At 35.1% G+C, this 21170-nt stretch overlaps 1 protein-coding gene across 8 annotated transcripts in view; it reads left to right on the top strand.

Annotated features, from left to right (window-relative positions):
• The window catches only part of XRN1 (5'-3' exoribonuclease 1), a 69756-nt gene that overhangs the window by 9134 nt on the left and 39452 nt on the right, over positions 1-21170 (top strand). For 7 of the 8 annotated variants that reach the window (XM_087965104.1, XM_087965107.1, XM_087965106.1 and 4 more), the window contains exons 9-23: positions 285-352; positions 1799-1927; positions 3683-3752; positions 4951-5056; positions 5208-5297; positions 5558-5714; positions 6443-6562; positions 7008-7177; positions 7528-7648; positions 8472-8570; positions 10213-10316; positions 11958-12089; positions 13930-14092; positions 15623-15736; positions 17302-17400. In XM_087965104.1, coding sequence (XP_087821230.1) covers positions 285-352; positions 1799-1927; positions 3683-3752; positions 4951-5056; positions 5208-5297; positions 5558-5714; positions 6443-6562; positions 7008-7177; positions 7528-7648; positions 8472-8570; positions 10213-10316; positions 11958-12089; positions 13930-14092; positions 15623-15736; positions 17302-17400 — 1742 coding nt within the window. The remainder of the gene's footprint in view (positions 1-284; positions 353-1798; positions 1928-3682; positions 3753-4950; positions 5057-5207; positions 5298-5557; positions 5715-6442; positions 6563-7007; positions 7178-7527; positions 7649-8471; positions 8571-10212; positions 10317-11957; positions 12090-13929; positions 14093-15622; positions 15737-17301; positions 17401-21170) is intronic. The other variant, XM_026664577.2, reaches the window with a different exon arrangement.

The raw sequence follows: 21170 nt of genomic DNA, 5'->3' as shown, positions 1-21170 counted from the left end.
CCTAATTTACATTCACTTGTGTTCTACTGCCACTGGAGGAGAAAGTGATATTGTGTCCCTTTTAGCAGCCTCTCATGCTTTTTCAATCTGATCTAAATAACGGTGGAGGCTGCAGGGGGAAAAGGCATCTGTGTTTATTAGTATGATACCCCCACTCTTCAACGGGAAGCCCCCAGAATTCCTTTATTGAACAGAAGAAATAAGTATAGATCATTTTTGAACAGTATCAGGGGCTGGAAACAGGTCATGGTTGTAAATATAAATTATTCTTCTATTTCTTATAGGTTATATAAATGAAAGTGGGCACCTCAACTTGCCCCGCTTTGAGAAATACCTTATAAAATTATCAGATGTAAGTATATATTCTTTGTACTGCATAAAATTAAAGAAATAGCATTAGAATTCATTAAGAAAGGAACTTCTGAAGCTTAGCTCTTGAAAAAGTTTTTGTTCAGTATTTTTGTAACTATCTGCCTAATTGCTATCTATGGTACTTTATACATTTCCAATATGCACTAGAATCTGGCTGATATTTCATGTCTAGAACCATGTCTCTTTTAGCTTGAGTGTAATCCAGAAAGAGGAGTCCAAACAACACCTTGTGTTAGGTGAGTGATTTGCAAATATTCAGGTGATCAGTCTTGATGGAAAATAGTAATATTTAAGCCAGAGGAGTAAATCAGTATCCATGCCTTCAGCTTAACTTTTGGTTACACTGCTTCTACCTGGAGGGATGCATTAACTGTACCTCTGGGTGCCTGAAACAATATTTTCAAGAACTGTTTATTAAATCTCTAACAGTCCTATAATGTGGAAATGGTACCACTTCAATACCATAGAGTATTTGAGCTGTGACAACCCAGTTTCAGAGCTGTTGGTATGCAATCCCTATCTTTTGTCCAAGTGAATTTCATAACGGTTGCTATACTTTTTGTGCTTCTGAAGTGACATATTCAATATGGACCTTCCAGGCATTGTATTCTTGGAATACTAACCACAAATATATAAAATCCTTTTTTTTTTTTTTTTGTATAACCATTAACACTTTTAGGTTTTCTAGCACAACCCACAACTTTGGTTTTTTAATTTGATAAGCAGAAATTATGGTACCAATTATTTTATTATCTGTAAACCACTAGAACCCATAAAGATTGAGTTGATAGATAAATTTCACAATAATTAAATAAACATTTGATCATAATTTCCCTTATAGGAACTGGAGTGAACTGAAATAGCCTCTTGACAGCAGTATCTAGGAAGTTTGACATATCATCATTACCTTGTATGAGACAGATCTGTTTGCCAGATTTTTCTTCTATGTTAATTACTTACCCAATAAACTATGTTCAGCTGAAAGGAGAACCCTTATATTTGCATGATTTAATATTTGTCATCCATATTGCTGGAAGGAAGATTCCATAATTCCCCAGTGGAACAGCAACTGGATAAACAGAATATGCCTGCATTTCTTTTCTTTTTTTTTATACTTGGTGTACTAATAATGCTTCTTTTAAGATACAGCTTTGTTAGAGTAGAAAAAAATATTCTCTTTTGAACTGACAAATAATTTAAGATTTCCATAAAGGCTACCATAATTATTTTGATTACCTTTCAGTACTTAATTGTATAACTATTTTATTTCATCTATTCATCTATTGCCTTATTAATTTTTTATTATACTATTTTTGCATACAGTATTTGGTTAACTCTTTATGGCCCTTTCTGTTTTTAAACTTTGTCTGTAAAACAGGTTATGAAATGGCTGATAGCTTGTTTTTCCTTTCCTTTATGTTAATAGTTTGATCGTGAACACTTCAGTGAAATCTTTGTAGATCTAAAATGGTTTGAAAGCAAAATTGGTAATAAATATTTAAATGAAGCAGCTGGTATTGCAGCTGAAGAGTCAAAAAAACAAAAAAATCTCAAGGTTGGTATTTTGAAAAAAAAATTGAATGAGAAATTAATGTTTAATGCTTACTCCATGTAAAGCTGTTTACTGCATTTATTCCTAAATATATATAAGTGGCCCTTATAACAAGCAAGAAAAATGCCTTGAGCAAATTTGCTGGAAATACATCCTTAGAGATTAAGGAAGAGATTATGCATCATGGACCAAAGGATTGAATTAACCAATGAAGCACATTTCCATTCAATGTTAAGTGATTCTCTGTGATAAGAAATGTGAGATTTTGAACTTAGGAAAAAAACAGATGTACAGATAAAAAATAAGTATCTGGCATAGTAGAAGTATGAGAAGCATCTGGGAATCTTGGTAGACCATAGATTAAACATGAGCCAGTAATGTGCTGCAGCTGCCAAAAGAGCCAATGCAGTTTTGGACTGCATCAGCAGATATAGTGTTAAAGTCACAGAAAGTAGTACCACCCCGATCAGATCATCACTGGAATACTGTTTCCAGTTTTGATCTCAACCATGCAAAAAGGATTCTGGAATAAGTGCAGAGAAGGAGCTTGGAGGCTCAATCCTATAAGGAATGCTTAAAGGAACTTGTTATGTTTGGTCTAAAGAAGAGAAGACTGAGGAGATATGATAGCAGCTTTAATACATGAAGGATGTTGCACGTATGGATTTATTCTCCATAGCATCCATAGGTAAGACTAAAACAGTGCATGAAAGCTTAGCAGGGAAAGATTGAAATAAAAATGAATTTCCTGATTGCAAGAGCTATTGTGCAGTGAAACAGCCTGCCTTCTCAATCCATCACTAAAGGTTTTCAACAAAAGACTAGGGAACTAAATTGTTCAGGATGGTATGAGTATTCCTTCACTGGGCAAGGGGTTGGATTAAATGATTTCTGAGATCACTTCCAACTCTTTGGTTCCCTGGTTTATTCCCATTAAATAGAAATTGGTATTTTAAATTTTATGTATCAGGCTTGTCAAATTGTTTTGTGATGGACTTTGCATTTAGATAACAATTTTGGCAAGATGACAGAGTGCTTTCTATCAATAGAGCAAGCAGTTTTCATTCTCACCTGTTTAGTATTTGCTCCTGAGCAACACACTTAAGTATATTTTAGGGGACCTTGTAACTATGAAGAGAGAATTAAAAGCTGAAGTTTACACATGTGATGTTGGATTTTGCTTCCCCCCCTTAAATGTAACTAGTCTTGGAATTTAATTGGTACATATTAGTGGTATCTTTTACTTCTGTGTTGTTTATTTTAGTTTTTGCTGCCTGTTTATGTGAGTTTAAACTGTTTTAATAATTTTTACTGAATTTTTGGAGCGGGTTTTATAAATTGCTCAGAGACTTATATCTAATATAAGTTAAATCTAATAAATTTAATTTTAAATTTAGATTTAATTAAATCTAATAAATTTAATTAATTATTCATTTCCAAGTTGGTATGTTTGGACCTTATTGGGCTTTCTGAGTGTTTGTTGAAATAATACTATAAATTAACAGACTTGGAGCTTTGATTTGTTCTTGTTCTCTTCATTGTTGAAGTGTTTTCTTAATTTTGGGCTAAATCCAATATTATAGGAGGAGATGATTTCTTCTTCTTCTGTTTTTCTTCAAGAACTCCAAATTGGCTCTGGAGGTAACCCCAACCATCAGAAGCAATTTGTGAGATGTCCAAAGATGTAATGAAAGTGTCATTATTTAGACTTTTCCTTTCTGTAGTATTGTGGTATTAATACTACTTAAATGTCAACAGGCTCAGGAAAATGTTATATGCTTGGATGCTCTAGAGAAAACTGACAATGGAAATGTAGAAACTTCAAAAAGTAAGTTCAGAAATACTGTTCAGTTCTGTTCATATTTTGACTTATAGTCTACCCAGGACTGGGTACAATTACTTGAAACTTTCAAGAAGAGATTGGGCTGCCATTTGTCAGAAATGGTGCAGGGTCTCCTGTTTGGGCGGGGGGTTGGACTAGATGACCTACAAGGTCCCTTCCAACTCTGATTATCTGTTATCTGTTACTTTGAATGTATTGCTTAATACGAACGGTTATACTTTTGTTTCTTGTATTTCCTTTAATATAAAAGTTTGTTCTTACATGCAAACAGAACTATGTAGTTTATATTAACTTTTAATATATAAGTTAAATAAAATCCCTATATTTGCTTATGTTTTGCTGCCAGTTAGGTATTTTATATGTGAATATAAATATAAGCATATTTATATCAACAACCTCCTATCAGTGAAAGTTTCCCTATATAAGGCCTCTTCCAGTCATTTCACACAGCATTAGTATTTAGTACACTTCCAAGAAAACTAAAATTATATAAACTCTTTTCTGTGTTTTTATTTTATCCGTAATATCATATTAGACATGTTACTTTATTGACAACAAATCCCAAATATTTTAGTTATTGGAAGACTTTTCAAATACTTTGCATAGTGAATGTGTCATGCTGTTAACAATTAAATGGAAGTGAGAATTTGCAGCTCAGTCGATTGAAGAAAATTATTTTTCTAATTCAGAATTAGAAAATTCACATTTGGTACAATAGTGGTGTACTGCATTATGCATTGCTTATGTGCTCCTCTAAGATAGCTGATTAATTACAGTGGCAAACATAATACTGCTGAAGATGAATTATATATAGCCTGAATTAACAGAGCTGTTTATATTGTTGATTTGAGCTCCAAGCTTGGCAATTTGGTTGCAAACATTTTGTCCCCAATGTGCTTCCCCAGACAAGCACAATCCAAAAGCCACTGAATATGTCTCCTCAAATGGGGGCAAAAAGTTTGCCACAAATCGCCAAGCGCAAACCAACAACATAACTACCGAGCTACTAATATTCATAGACATTTCAGAACTGTTTATATCTTAACACATTTAATGTATACCATGTCAATTTTAAAAACTAGTACTTTCAGATTTTTTTGACATATAAGTTTCAATGTCTTAACAGTATGGATAGTGTTATTAATAGTTAAATAATAAGTACTGTTCAATTTTGTGTCTTTAGCAGCATTAGAAGAAGAACTGGAAGATGATGGTTTGTTTGAAGCAGAATTTAGACAATACAAACGAACATATTATATGACAAAGTTGGGTGTAGAAGTTGTTTCAAAGTAAGTGTTAGCACTAAAATATTGTAAACTTTTGCTATGAAAAACTTGCTAAAATATCCCAGCCACTTGATGGACACAGTTGCTTACTTATTTTTAAATGCATAACTTCTTATTTCTGTCTATCATGTATCTGTCTGTGGCTTTTTTTTAGTGACTTTCTGGCTGACCAGGCAAAATGTTATGTCCAGGCAATACAGTGGATATTGCATTATTACTACCATGGTGTTCAATCATGGAGCTGGTAAGCTAATTATTACAAAATAAATTATATATCAGCTTATATGTTTTAGGTTAATTTTTTATACTAAAAGACCCTAGAAAGCCAATCCCTTCTAGTTCTTTCTCAACCGGTATCTCACTCTCAGAATTATGTTATTTGAATGACATTATTTCAGATGTCTTTTTCCTACCTTCAGGTTTTTAACTGAATAAGCTCAAGATACTGATTTTCATACATCTATGCATTTTAAAGAACTGAAATCCTACATTACTTCCTTCTAGGTACTACCCTTTCCATTATGCACCTTATCTCTCAGATATTTGCAATATCAGTGAACTGAAGATTCATTTAGATTTAGGAAAACCATTTATGCCATTTGAACAACTTCTTGCAGTACTGCCTGCAGCTAGCAAGGATTTATTACCAAAATGTTACCAGGTAGGTTGCAATATTTTGATAGTGTGCATTTGTATTGGTATGTACAAGGAGAATTTTAATTCATTCACATTACACTCATATGAAAAGTAAATATCCCTTTGAAATGTTTGACTTTTGTGGAATATTTCAACATGCAGTTATTTGATCTTTATTTTAACAACGTTGATAGATAAAAGGTATATAACGAATACCATGTAGCATTTATATTTTGCATTTCATTGTGTAATTTAAATAAGCATCAATGCAAATTTCACATCTGGAATAAGCAAGTACATCCTTGGCATGTTTTGCCCTTTAGTATTTATTATATCAGTCTACCAATCTCTGACATTGACTGGGAGGAATCCCCCCCTCCCTTCTCTGCAGTGTGTATGATGTTTGAAGGGTTTCTTGCATGTACAGTACAGCCCATTTCAAATCACATCATAGGAAGCTAAGTTTCCAGTTTCTGGCTCTTCCGGTTTACGAAAAGGTTTGCCATCACTAATCTAATATCTACATATTGAAACACTGAAAAAGTAAAACGTTTCAATGATATACTTACTTTTTCATATTATTGTATATAGGTATATTAGTTCAGTACTATTAATACTTAATTGATTCATACTTTGATTTGTTTAGCATTTCTGCCCTATACATTTAATTTTTATATTTTATATTTATATTTTATAGTCATCCTGTTTAATATAATGTTTAAATAATATGAATTTTCCTTTTCTATCTCTCAGCATTTAATGACTAGTGACGAGTCTCCCATTATTGAATATTATCCAACAGAATTTAAAACTGATTTAAATGGAAAGCAACAAGAATGGGAAGCTGTAGTTTTAATCCCATTTATTGATGAGGTGAGAGTGTTAGTATTATTGTTATTGTTATTATTATTATTTATCACATATTTGACCAGTTTTAAAAGATAATAAAGACATGGGTCCTCTTGTTCCTATACCTCTCCTAAGTATGATCATTATTTGGTATTTTCCTGTTCAATACCAATTTAACTCAACAAATCTTAAAACTGAATAACTTATTTCATACAGAAATAGGCAAGCTGTACCAGAAGGAATCTCATTAATATCACAAGGGACAATGGTTTTAATTTAATAGTTATACATTTCAGCAGGACAAATTAGCATATTTATTAGATACCTGGCATGTGACCTTGTAGTAACTTGTTCCATTGATTTATAAGCAAACCTGACTCTGATTCAATCTAATATTTTTAACATGTTTTCCCAAGATTCTAAAAGTATATGATGTCTACATTACTATAAAATTATGTCTTTTATTTAGAAACTGTTATTAGAAGCCATGGCACCATGCAACAAATTATTGAAAGCAGAAGAAAAGCAAAGAAATAGACACAGTGAATGCCTAATGTACTTATATGATAGAGATACAGAATTCCAGTATTTATCACCATGGCCAGAAAAGTTCCTTTCCATAGAAAAATGTCATACAAGGTAAGTCTATAGAATTTTGTTATAAATGCAAAGGATAAAAGTCGAGACATAAATGCATCACCTTGAACTTCTGAAGGAAACAGAATATTAATCTAAGAAATTATATAAATGAATTATTGCTCTTTTTTTACATTGCTACCTTTTCTTAGCAACTGAAATTTCTAGTTCTCTAAGCTATAGAGAACTATCCATAGCTGTATAGGAAAGCTCTTGGCTTCAGCATTATTATTTTGCATACTTGTGTTCAAAGTTGTTACCTGCTCCCGCCCCCAAAATATCAATGTCTTCATGATCTGTTGATTAGTGGTTTATCTGTAGTTTAATTTATTTTCTTTCTTTCTTTTACATAGGTGTGAAGCTGTGTCTATGGATGCTTGGCATGTGGATATAGCTGATAATAAAATAACTCATTTAGATACGGAGAAGTTATATTTTTGTGGCTTTCCTACTCTAAAACACATTAATCACAAGGTAAAATGCAAGTTTTCATTCAGTAGTTTGTCTTTTAATGTAGGAAGCCTAATGGCTGACATTAATTGTATACGCAAGAATATTATTTTTGCTTTGTTTGATTACATTTATGGATGGGAGGGAGGGTTATGAATAGCAGAAGCTCTTTAGTGATCAATTATTATGAAGGATTAATAGTGCTGTTGCCAAAAAGATATGCTTCTGAAGCTTTGTTTTGACTTTGCAAGGCTAAATCCCTAATGTCTAACAGAGCGGCTTCTTTTCTTTCCGGCCCTGCTCATTTCTATTTCCTCTCACTTCCTCTCCATCCAAATTTGTTTTTTCTTTTCTCTCCAGCATAGCTATCTTTTCTCACAAGCCCATCTTCATTTTCCTTTTTTTGCTATTTCTGCTGAAAAGACAAAAGTGAATGTATGTAGTGTACTTCTCTTTTTCTGAGTGTGAGGGTAGCTTGATTGGATTTGAAATGGATACATATAGGAGTTCAGTTGGCTTGTTTACTTACTGGCAGCTTGAACTAGATATAACTTCATTTTAATTATTTTAGTGATGGCCCTTACTATTTAGTGACAGATCGACTGAAGTGTAGTTTTGGTACATATGAATATATACATCAAAACTATATATGCTTTGTGTTTGTGAGTATAACCTATATTTTGTGTGTTTGTATAATATGCACATGCATATATGTGAATATAAACATATCACATGCAGCAGAGGAATTTTCAAGAGTTGGGATAGCATTATTATGATATTTCCCAGGATTTTGTTTTTATCCCTATTATCCTCTTTTTGGGTAAATATTTTTCTTCCCTTGTCCTAGTTTGGTCTGAAAAAAAGTGGAGTGCAAGTATTTCAGCAAAGCAGTCATGGAGAAAATATGTTGCTAGAAATTATAGCTGCAGAAGACTCAGAGGAGTTTGTAAGTATTTAGCTTTCTCAAATTTGTTTTGTAGAAATAATACTGTTTGTCGTTTGGATTTCAGCGTGCAGTCTGAGAGTTTTATGTTACCTGTATTACAACACATTAATAATAAATTAATTTAATTTAATAAACATTATTAATGCATCACTTAGACAATTGGTTTGAAAACATAGTAATTAAAACCTGTCTGAGAGTCTGATATGATAATCTAAGTTGTCTGAAAGTTTATTGAGATTACTGATGAAGGAGATGTACTTCAATTAAGGAATACAAATCATCATTACACGATTTATCCACAGTTCTACCATGTGTAAAGTAAGTTCTGAGGTTAATGGACATATTATTGAATCTAGATCAACAGTATATGTCATTGGGGACTGATAACTTCACTTTGAAAATAGTATGGTGATAGTATTGTGGGCAAAATTTGAGAAGTTTGTGACTATCAGAATCTGGCTAGAAGCCATATGGAATATAGAATGCAAATAATTAGAGACACTTACCTGAGTACTGATTTCCTTGACTGTTGATTTATTTATAATTGAGTTGATCTTAGGAACTAGTCTTAACTTAGTTTGTTCTTTTTGGAAGAGACATTAGAGGTCTTATGTTTCCACTACATGTACTGGTGATAACTTGAAAGGTATAGTAATATTTTAATGCTTCTTCTGAATGTTGAACAATGATTCCTTTGTGTAGGAATTGCTAAGTTTCACCAAAAAAGTCCACATTTTTACTTGCAGCACTAGTTTGCTGACAAATCTATATTTGATGTGAAAAGAAGGCAGAGGCTATGTTCATCTTGGCAGACCTGGAATAAGCTTCACAAAAGAAAGAAAGTGGCCATAAAACTAGCCAACACATCTGTTGATCTGAGGTTGTTAGTGCTACAATTTCTACATCTAAAATCTGACTTGTTTGCCTGTTGATCTGCATAATATTTTCAAGAGTACGTAATGTTGTGACAACTTTGCTAAGAATGTTTAAAATAAGCCATGTCACCAAAGTTTCACCAACAAATCTAAATCATATAAAAATAGAATATGCATCAAGTATGTTTTTAAAGCTATACATACGTTTATGAATTATTATTGATAAATAATTATAAACAGAATCCAAAAAGAACAAAATATAGTTTTAATTATTAACTTTAATTACAGGTGTTCTTTACTTAAACACAACTGTGACCGGAAGCTCCATTGTTAAGCAATATGGTCATTAAGTGAGAAATATGACTGCATCAAACTTATGACACCACTTCCTCTGCAGTTAAGCAAGACATAATATAACCACAACTTACAACTTTATTGCTGGCTTCTCCTTTAAGTCTGCTTTTTGGAAGCTAGCTATGAAGAATGTAAATGGCAATCATATGACTGGGCTGCTGCCATAATCATAAATTCCTGCCAGTTGAAAAACAAATGAATTTTGCTCACATGATGCTGTGATGTTCATAAGAGTGAAGACTGGTTGTAAAATTACTTTTTCAGTATCGTCATAACTTCAAACGATCTAAAAAGGAAATTGTTATGTGAGGCTACTTGTAGCCATTTTATTAAAAAAATAGCCTGATATACAAATGTAGGGATGGATTATTATTATTATTTTGCTGCACTGAACAATAATTTTTCTCCTGTAGGATATAGAAAAAGTAGCCAGTATGATACTTGGGAAATCAGTCTTTGTTAACTGGCCACATCTTGAAGAAGCCAGAGCTGTTGCTGTATCTGATGGTGACACTAAGTAAGAGACTTATTTGGAAGAGTTATTATTTATTTGCTACTATATATGTATCTTTTAAGGCTAAACTTCAGTAGTACTCCCTTTTAGCCCAACTCTTCTCACAGGGTTGTTGTGGAGAAAAGGAAGAGGAAGGAGTATTATGAATGTTCACCACTTTGAATTACTTATAAAAATGGGATAAAAATGTAAATAATAAAATATGCAGTAGGTTTGGTTAAACTGTTAGGTTCTTATCACTTTCTTATCACTTTGCTTTCCTGCAGACATTTCATTAGCACACACTAGGTATTATCATTGGTATACGGAAAGTGATGTTTGCTGATTCCTTAAAGATAGTACCTTGTTTTTATCTTGGTTGGGATGTGGTTTCTTACTTAATAGTTCTTTGATTGGGATATTGTTCCTTTCCTGATTGTTTATCGAGGGCAGTTTCCTACTTATATGGATGCTGGTTATAAAGCACGACTGTCAAACTCACAGTTTACGGGCCGGGTGTATTACATGCTGACCACGTTCCCACCCGGTTTAGCGAAGGGGAAAAAGTGCCGATACGTCATATGACGTTGCTGTGATGACACAAGTTTGACACCCCTGTTATAAAGGGAATGTGCTGTGAGCTGGTTTTTTCCATTCTGACTTATGATTATTTGATTTTTTTTAAAGAATGCTAAGATTTCAGGAATTTTCTAGCTTTCTTGGTTTGGCTTGACCTAAAATGTCAGCAGTTTCCCACTTTAAGCTGTCTTTGAATTTATCTAAGTTTTGACAGATTTAGAAACTTTCACCATGTTTTGTAACTTCCAGGTGATGTTAAGGGTGCATTCTGCCAAGCCTCTACCTGTTTGTCTTATAATTATATAATTGCTGTTTCAATCTTTACAACTTACATTATAGATGAGTCCTTTTTCTTCCTTGGTTACTGGGACTTTGCTTAAGATATTTTGGAGATATTTCGTTCGTTTATGTTTTTGAGGAATGTCAAGTACTTGTGGTCTGTTGTGTGTCTCAGAAATTTTTGATGTATGGCAGTTATCATTTTGATAACTTGTGATATAATAATTATCTAGGAACTTTTTTAATGAAATAGTATGTGTACTTATTGGAAGATATTGTATGTATAGTCTTTTTCCTCTTGCTGGAATTCTGGCTTACTGAGTGTGTCTTTTGTAGTATGTAAGTTCTTATGCAATTCCTTTTATGGGCAGTTGTAACATCACAAAATAACCAGGAGCAATCACACAAATCAACTATCAACAGATGCCTAAATTCCATTTATATACAATTCAAAAGATATAACCAAATGCCAATAATGGAAGGAAAAAGGCAGAACTGATCCTCGCTTGTATGCAATGCCCAGATAAGAAGAAAATTACCAGATAAACAATTAGGGAAGAATTAAGGAATTATCAAGGAACAAAATTACACACAGTCAGGACAGGAAAGGCAAGCTTCTTTATGTAAATAACAAACAGCTTTACTCTCCCATGCACTGATGATATTACTAATGAAAGCTCTCCAGGAAAGCAAATTAAAAAAACAATGCCATTAATATTGACTGAATTCAATATACTTAATTATATTAAAACTGAGAAGAAAATTTAAAATGTATTATTTTAAACTAACCACATGCTTTTATTTAAGGTTTTACTTGGAGGAGCGTCCTGGAACCCAAAAACTTTATAGGGGAAATGCTGTGCCACCAACTAAAGTAACATTTGTTGGAGAAAAGGAAAATAATGTATGGATAAAAGAAATCCAGGGAATTTCAGAACAGTAAGCAGACATGATATTATTCCGATTAAAATCGGAATTCCGATTTTTTTGGGCGGGCGGCGCAGGCAGCGGGCGGGTGGGCGGCGCGGGCGGGCGGCGCAGGCTGGGCGGGCGAGTGGCGGGCGGGCGGCGCGGGCGGTGGGGGGTCTCTTTTGGCCAGCCCCGATTTTTTTTTCAGAGGGGAATATCATACCTGAGTAAGTTCTAATACTTTGCTTGTATACTTTATAGCAAAATTAAGAGTGCACAGGTTACTTTGTGGAAATGACTCATTTAGAAATGCATGGTCAGCTATAGACCAGATCAGAACTTAAAAAGCTTGGATGAGAAGCAAAAAATTTTCAAAGAAAAAGCAAAGTTTATGATCAAGTTCAGTTTGAAATTGTTATCATGCAAGGAAGTTAACGCAGCTTGTAATGTTAAAGTTGGAGCCTGTAATGTTAAAGTTGGAAATACTAAAGAGGAAAATATATTTGGATTGTATACCTTAAGAAACCAATATGAAGCAGGAGACCAACTTATCACTTTCTGCCACTCCAGTGAATACTTCATAGCTAACAGTGTCTTTAACAAGCAAAATGACACATTTATACCTGGAGATCATCAGATAGAATATAGAAAAATCAGATTGTCTATATTGTTATTAAGAGAGGTGGAGGAGCTCAAATATAGCTCAAAGACATGCCCAGGTGCTAACTGGAAAAGATCATGAATTGCTCATCTGCAAGCTCCATGTTAAGCTAAAGAGAGAGTCAATTTCCATAATACTATCTTGAAGATATTATTTTTAAGGAGAACATCAGGAATCACTTTGAATTCCTGAACCTCATTGAAAGAAAACCAGAGGAATTATAGAACGAACTTTAAAAATCACATTGCAGTCATTACCAAGTTAGAAGACTACAGGAATTGACAGAATTCTCACTGAAATATGGCAACAAAAGAAGAATCACTCACATTTTCTAACCAAGCTGTTCCAGCTAATCTGATGAACAATAGGTCAATAGATTGGAAAAGATCAATTTAGATTCCAGTACCAAAAGAGATACAGAGAGGAGAGAGGGAGGAGACTTAATAAAGTGTTCAAACTGTTATTCAGTATCTTTAATTTTACATGCTAGCAAAATAATGCTTAGGATCACCAGTGCAGATTAGAGCACAACATGGAACAAGAGATACTAAATGTTCAAGATGACTTTATAAATGGCCAAAGAGCATGAGTCATTATTGGTGATTGGTGCTGGATAATTCAGAAACCAAAATAACACCAAATATAATTCCATATGTGATTCATTAAAGAACTTTAGTTATGTCAAGCAGTAGATTATGTTCATAAAAATGAGAATCCCAGAAGATCTCAATGTCCTTATGAAAAACATTATTTACATGATAGGATGGCACAATTTGGGTGAAGCAGACTGGCTTCCGATTGGCAAAAGACACAACTATATACGCTCCCCTTATTTAGTTAAACAATATGCTGGATATATTTTATAGGAAGTTGGATTGGAAGAAGATGAGCGAAGTTTCCTTATGTCTCTTTCAGACCATAAGGCTTCACGGGTATTATCTCTATAGAATCTCTAGAATCTTTCCATAACATGTACTACTTCTAATGTTTATTAGAAAAGTGGGTACTAATAATCTTACTACCTTTTGTCTAATATAGGAATCAAGCATACCCTTGCAAACTCTTGGAAAAAGTAATAGGTTTAAATTAATGGATTTCATTATTATTTGTTTGACTCTCCCCCAAAAAAGGATTATTAATTTTTTTCCTTAAAAATCCATTTCTAAAAATGCAAATTCTAATTTACTGTATAATTTGTTCTTTTTATAGCTACCAAAGGAGAAAAGGAGTAATTATAAATGAAACATCTATAATTGTATATGCCCAATTACTAACTGGGAGTAGATATCAGTTAAATCAAAATGGTGAAGTGTATTTTGAAAAACAGTGGTCCAAGCAAAATCTACCTTTTGCATACCAGACAATTGTCAAGGTGATCTTTTTAAGTTTGTTATTGTTATATTTATTTACATATATAATAATTCAAGGAATCCATATTATTAGCACAGTTCAAATTTAAAATATTTTTAGGTTTAAGCTTAATTTGTTAGAAATGTCTACATGTTTATATTTACATAGACATATACATAGACACATACATCTAGATGCAGAGGACTTCTTTTATGCTGCTCTGTTACAATCCTGTAACAGTGCTATATCCAGTGAGAAATATGCTCTGATAACAACATTCTTCAGTATTGTAGGTTGAGAAGGTATATGAACCCTGTATATATCTTTGCAATCCAGCTCTAAATTACCTATGTGATAAAAGTTTTATCAAATGCAGCACCATTGTGATTATTCCCAAGAATAGCAATCTAATAAAAGAATATCTCAAGAGCAAGGTTCAGGTTATAAAGAACCCCAAGATGATAGTAAAGAATGTGCATGTCACTCTTGCATTCTTTGTATTCATGTCCATCATAAACAAAAACTGAACAAAAAATTAGTGGTGGGAAGATGGCACCTCTGGTTGGAAAGCACACTGCCACCTGCTTTGAAGTTTTTGGAACGATCATGGCATTAATGAGAAAATTTTAAGAAAATGAAACACTTCATTCTGATAAAAAGAACCATATTACAGCCATGAAGCATGATGGAGGGAATACAGTATATCATAATTTTGGGTTGCTTTGAAATTTCAGGAATAAACAACCCCCAGTCTTTCAAGAAATAATGTGTTTGGGATTGAACCACTATATTCTCCATTTCCAGATATCCATGGCCTGAAACATATCAAAATATGGGTTATTTAACACAACTAGATCTAAACCCACATAGAAATCTTCGATGGAATGATTGAAGTAAAAGAAATTTTGTGTTTGGGGATTCAGATTTCTTACCTGAGTCCAACTGAAATGTGATAAAATCTGAAGCTACTGGCTAATGAAATTAGACCAAAAATATCCATAAGAAAAAGCAGTGCTATAAATAGGAACAGGCTGAGACACCTCTAAGCCAATATTCAAGGCTGATCAATGTGTTAGGAAATGCTTGGTTAGAGATCTTGCTGCTAAACAAGGTGACACTAGTTACTAAATCTGAAATGTCACATACTTTTTCCAACAAAGACAGTGAATATTGGCTCAATGTATTCAATAAAACAAAGGCACAGTATTGCCTTGTTTGACCAGAACCTCTTTATATGTAAGTAGTATTTAGAAAAAACTCTGATCATACTATATGTCATAAACAGTAGGATTACAGATAATCAAGAAATATTACCAGACCTTCCCCATTCTTATCACTACCATTTTCTTTTGTCATGAGTAACTGTATTGTACTTAAGATGATATTGACTGTGCTGAACAGATGAAGGACAGTATTTAGCAGAAAGTCCTAAATTTGTTCATCTTAACTTGCTGTTTTAAAATAGATCATTTTAAAATAGATCATTAAAATAGGCAAGCATTATTACAGTGATTAGTGTGGATTTTCTTAATGCGGTATATCTTTCTGACAGGATATAAAAACTTTTGATTGCCACTCCTCCAAACTAAAAACTTTGGATGACCTATTCCCTCTTGGATGCACAGTTTTCATGCTAGGAACACCTTACTATGGCTGCACAGGAGAAGTGAGTTTCAAAATAATCTTCCATCAGATTCATTCATAAATTTAAACTATCAGAAATAGATCAAATGGTTATCTAGGTTTTCTGAGCTATCATTTGTCTGCCTGATGAATATATGACTTTGTACTTGTTTTTACCTCTTTTTAAAATGTATTTATTTATTATATTTTTGTCTTGTTTTCATTTTGTAGAACTCCAAGCAATGTATATAATATTCCCACCTCTTATTTTCTTCACATAAAAGGTGCTCAACAACCAGGGGTGGGTTTCTACCGGTTCTGTCCACCTCTGTAGAACCGGTTGCTCCAAAGAGCAGCAGACATAGAACCGGTTCTTTGTCTGCTGCTGTTGTGGCCCACCCCCCTGCCCGGGCTCTTACCTGACCTTTATTTCCTGCTTTGTCAACTTCAGCTGCTTTGTGCGACACAGCTGCAATTGAAAAAGCAGGAAAAAAGGGCCTTTCCAACTGCTGCGCACTTGCACGCAGTGCTGCTGAGCTGTCCGGACAGCTCAGCAGGTTATAAATTGCACTCGCGTGACTCGCGCATCCACACGCGACGCTAATAGACAGAACCGGTAGTTATACCAGTCGGATCCCATCCCTGTCAACAACCACAATTAGGACTGGAATTTCAGATGTTGAGTGAAGCGGTTAAGTGAAACATCACACGATTGCTTCACTTAATGTCTATAATATTGGCGCTCCTGGTTGTTAAAGTTAAGCACTTGTTAAGTGATCTTGTTGGTCATTAAGTAGACAGACAGAGTTTTAGGTAAGGAGTACAAGGGTGTTACCAAAGATAAGGTCTTCTCATCAGTCAGCAGTATCTTCAGTCTTTCCTTTTGTCTACCCAGTTGTCTTTCTATGGAAATGGGCAGAGAATGCAGCGGTGGCTAACCTTTTTCAGCTCATGTGCCAAAAATACTGTACTTGCGTGCCAGTACCCAGAATGCAATGTGCGTCCCCCCCTCCCCATGTCCCCTGTGCATTCACGCACAATCCCCACCCCCACCACCTTACCTGCACTGTGCCTCACAGCTGATTTTTCGGCTGATCTGAGGCCTTTTTCGGCCACCCAGAAGCTTGGAAAAAGCCTGGCTGTGATGAAACCGGCCTATAATTCGGCCTGAGAAGGCTTTCAGAGGCTTTTTCCAAGCCTCTGGGAGGCTGAAAAAGCCCTCAAGCCAACTGGAAAAAAAATTAGCTGTGAGGCATGCGCATGTGCAGTGAGGTAAGTTTGCCTGCAGCTCGCGTGCCAGCACAAAGGACTCCGTGTGCCACTTGTGGCAGGCGTGTCATAGGTTCGCCATCACGGGAATATTGCAATTGGCAGTCACATGATCGCAGGGTGCTTGCAAGTGGTTGTAAATCTAAACAAGTTGTCAAACAACCAGATGTAATCACATGACTGAGGTGGGTAAGTGAAGTGATTGGAAATGCTTTACGGGCCATAAAGGCTGTTAATTTGAATTGTTAAGTTACCTGTAATCACTACCTGTAATCACTATAAATATTTTAAAGACTTTTTTTCCATTGTGAACCTGAGTGTTTCAGTTATTTCTTTTAGGTTCAGGATTCTTCTGATGTAATCTCAGATGGCAGAATCCGTGTTGTTTTCAACATTCCAATTGAACCTCAACTGGATATCTTAATACAGAATCAGCATGTAAGTGTTATTTCTCTAGCAGTAGAATATCCTTGCAGAATTCATGTTAATCCTTCAGGAAGGTTTTTTTTTTTTAACGTATGGCACATGTTAGCCAGGGATCACCGAGGTGACTGGCTGCCTCTGAAAGGAATTTTTTCGGCTGGTGTTATCTTTACCCGTGGGATGCCTGAATTCTGGTAGGCAATCGGGGGAGGCTCCTTTCTTGTCCCTACGTGATTTGTTCGAGCCACCAATCTTAGTGCGCGGGGCCAGCATCTTACCATGTGACCCATTGCAGCCCTCACTTCAGGAAATAATTGAACACTATGGAAAAATTTTCAAATAATTAACAATTACGTTCTTTTACTTTAATCCTTTCCATTTATATTTTTGTATACATCACTAGAATCTAAAAGGTTCTAAAGTATTTTGTACTGGTTTAAAAAAAATATTTAAATATTCTGTAAAGAAACATTTTGCCATTTTAGAATTAAAAGCTTCCTCCATTGACTAGATTAGAAAATTACCTATGCATATCATTACTTTTATTTTTCCCCGTCATCTTTCACTTCTCTCTTTTCCTTTTTCCCATTTTCCCACTATTTTCATTTTCACTTGAATTTTATACTCTAATAAGTTTAATAATATTTTATTTTTTAAAATGAAAATTACATGCAAATACAATATTCAACATCCAGCAATATTCTAAATCCATTCATTTAGAATTATAATTATGATTGATAAACCAGAATTCTGGTGAGAAAAGTATCAAACTTCTGAAACATTCCAGCCCTTAAGACCAATCTATGATTATATTGGTTTACATTTGTTTTCATTAGAATATCTTTGCATTATTCTGTTAATCAGTCATTTCAATAGGCAATAATTATTCCAATAATTCATTGCTCCAAACAAAATTAATTGGTTTCTAACGCTCTAGAACAGGGGTGTTAAATTTGATTTTATTGAGGCTGCATCAGGGTTGTGTTTGACTTCGGGGGGACTGGGTGGGTGTGGACATGGTGTGGGCCTGGCCAGCTTGACGATACTCGTGTTGTGGTGGCCTGAGCACGGGCTGCTGAGCTCCATTTTCAGCCTCCACGGCCTCCTGCAATCCTCTGCAAGCAAAAATGGAGCTGGGGGAGGCATGCACAGCCCTCCTGGGCCCCTTTATTGATCCTGCAGTTCTCTGCCAGCGCCACCCCAAGCTTCATTTTCGCTGGCAGAGGCACCTAGGACCGGTCCTTCACTGTTTTCAGGGCAGCCCCACAAACCAGATCTAAGTATCCCATGGATGGATCCGGCCCACGGGCCTTCAGTTTTACACCCCTGCTCTAGTGTTTTACTTATTCTTATTTTTGCCTTAATAGCCATTGTATGCTTTTGGTTTAGCTTGACTGTGAGATTATCATGCAATTATATTATTGTTTCAGCTCTTTGCTGTCCCAATGACTTGGGGATAAATATAAAATCTGTTTGATGTTTGTAAACTACAATATTCAGAAGTGGCAACTGAATTGCATTGCATCTTAGATCGCATTGCACCTTAGCTGAGAACTGGGAAAATAACTAACTTATGCTAATCTTTTCCTGACATATTAATGCCCCCCATCACTCTCATAGTATCTCTTTCTGCTCTTTATTCAGCAAATGCTGATTTCATTATTTTTATTCTTTTTGTTTTTCTATTAGAAATGGTATACTGTGAACCTTAGTAGTTTCTTATCCTATTACATACCATTTCAGAAAATACATATTCCACTTACTTGAAGCCTAATATATACATTGGTATAGGCCTGGGAATTGAAGAAGGATGATGCAAATCAGTGGTGGGATTCAAAAAAAATTTCTACCGGTTCTGTGGGCATGGCTTATTTGGTGGGTGTGGCTTAGTGGTCATGTGACTGGGTGGGCGTGGCCAACTCAATGTGACTCCCATCAAAGGGTGCCTCGCCTGGCCCCTCCCCTCCCAGCCATTCCTTGTCACACCCAACCTCAAAGCATCTATAGTGCTGTAAAAATGTTCACCTTTTTTGACTTTATTATCTACGTACTATAGATGTACTTTCATGGACCAGTGAAAGGAGGAAATGGCTCACATGCTTTGCTCAAGAGTGTGATAGGCAACAGGCTTTTAAGGGGCTGCCAGAAAGAATGTATTTTGCAAAGCACCAGAAGGCAAACAAGAAGCAATGGATGGAAACTGAACAAAGAGAGAAGCAATCTAAAACTAAGGAGAAACTTCCTGACAGTGAGAACAATTAACCAGTGGGCCTGCTTGTCTTCAGAAGTTCTAGGTGCTCAATCATTGGAAGTTTTTCAGAAAAGACTGGACAGCCATTTCTCTGAAATGGTATAGGTCCCTCTAAGTGTTATTCTGTTATGCTGACACTATCCCAGGACCTCTACTCAAATTTACTTCATAATTTCACAAATAAAATAACAATTGTGTAATACAACCTGCATATTGTTCAAAACAGTAATTATTATGGCTGATGTTTGACAGCAAGCCTAAAAGTCAAAGATCACAAGAGTGCTTCTTTCTCTGTATGTATACTGTAAGGTCTGGCTTAAGCCAAAAATGAATCAAAACAAAGGCTTAAACAGAGGCTTGCAAATTAAATAAAGCAGACTTTTATTCTTTGATCAAAGTTAAACCTTTTATACCTTATACCTTTTAGGATTCTTAGAAGCTGAGTAACTGCATTGTAAAACTCTCTAACTTAGATTTATATCTTTCCTGCAAAAAAAACAAATCTCTGTAGGCAATGTTTATCTTTCATGATCTCTTCTCCTATTGTCCATCTAATTGATCACAATTGACCACTTAAAGAGGCTATTAACAGCATACTTCAAAGGTATGGATTCCTCCAAATGGAGGTACATTCCCAGAGAGGTATTTCATTCCCAGGTGCTGGGGTGAAATGTATCAATCCAGGAAAATAGATGGGTTCAGATTGATTTAGATGGGACAATCATGTGTCTTAACAGGAGAGGGATGTATTTACAACAGCAAGATAACAAATGCCTATAGAGTAATTCTCTATTTAATGCTATAATATATTCTACAACATTTCTTTATTATTACTATTCTGTTCAATAAAAAACTTCACATACTAGGAAGAGCATATTAAGCGGGACTTATGCAACCTGATGTACAAAATAAACACACACATATTTATGCTCTGGACTAGACATTGAATGCATGTAAATCCCTGAAAAATATGTGGTAGCCCTGGGCAAAAAAGGCAGTGGCACAGAGTTTTCTCTCTTTCTCTTTCTCTTTCTCTTTCTCTCTCTCTCTCTCTCTCTCTCTCTCTCTCACACACACACACACACATTCTTCCTATTTTTTCTTTTGTTTATTTCTCTCATTCTTTCTGATCTTTCTTTTTCTTTCTCTCCCTTCCTCTCTCTCTCTCTGTCTCTCTTGCTCACACACACCTGGTCTGGGAAGAACTGAATGAACGCACGAGCAGCTTCAGTCAGCAGTGGGGCAGCGGGATAAGGAAGAAATCGGGTGGTGCACTCTCCCAAAGACCTCCACCGCCCCACTCCAGCCCCCCCCTCACACACACACACACCTCACTCTCTTCCTAATTTTTTCTTTCTTTCGTTTCTCTATTTCTGATCTTTCTCTCTCTCTCTCTCTCTCTCTCTCTCTCTCACACACACACACACACACACACACACCTGGTCTGACTGGGACGGCACGAGAAGGTAGAAAGCGAGCGGTGAGGCGGCGGCTGGACTTGCTTTGTTTATTTCGTTTCCCAGCAGTTACAGTG

The sequence above is a fragment of the Notechis scutatus genome, chromosome 4, assembly GCF_049901735.1.
Source record: "Notechis scutatus isolate UNSWTSFEM ecotype Mainland chromosome 4, rNotScu1.2, whole genome shotgun sequence".
Lineage (NCBI taxonomy): Eukaryota > Metazoa > Chordata > Lepidosauria > Squamata > Elapidae > Notechis > Notechis scutatus.
This window is presented reverse-complemented; position numbering and strand designations above follow the sequence as displayed.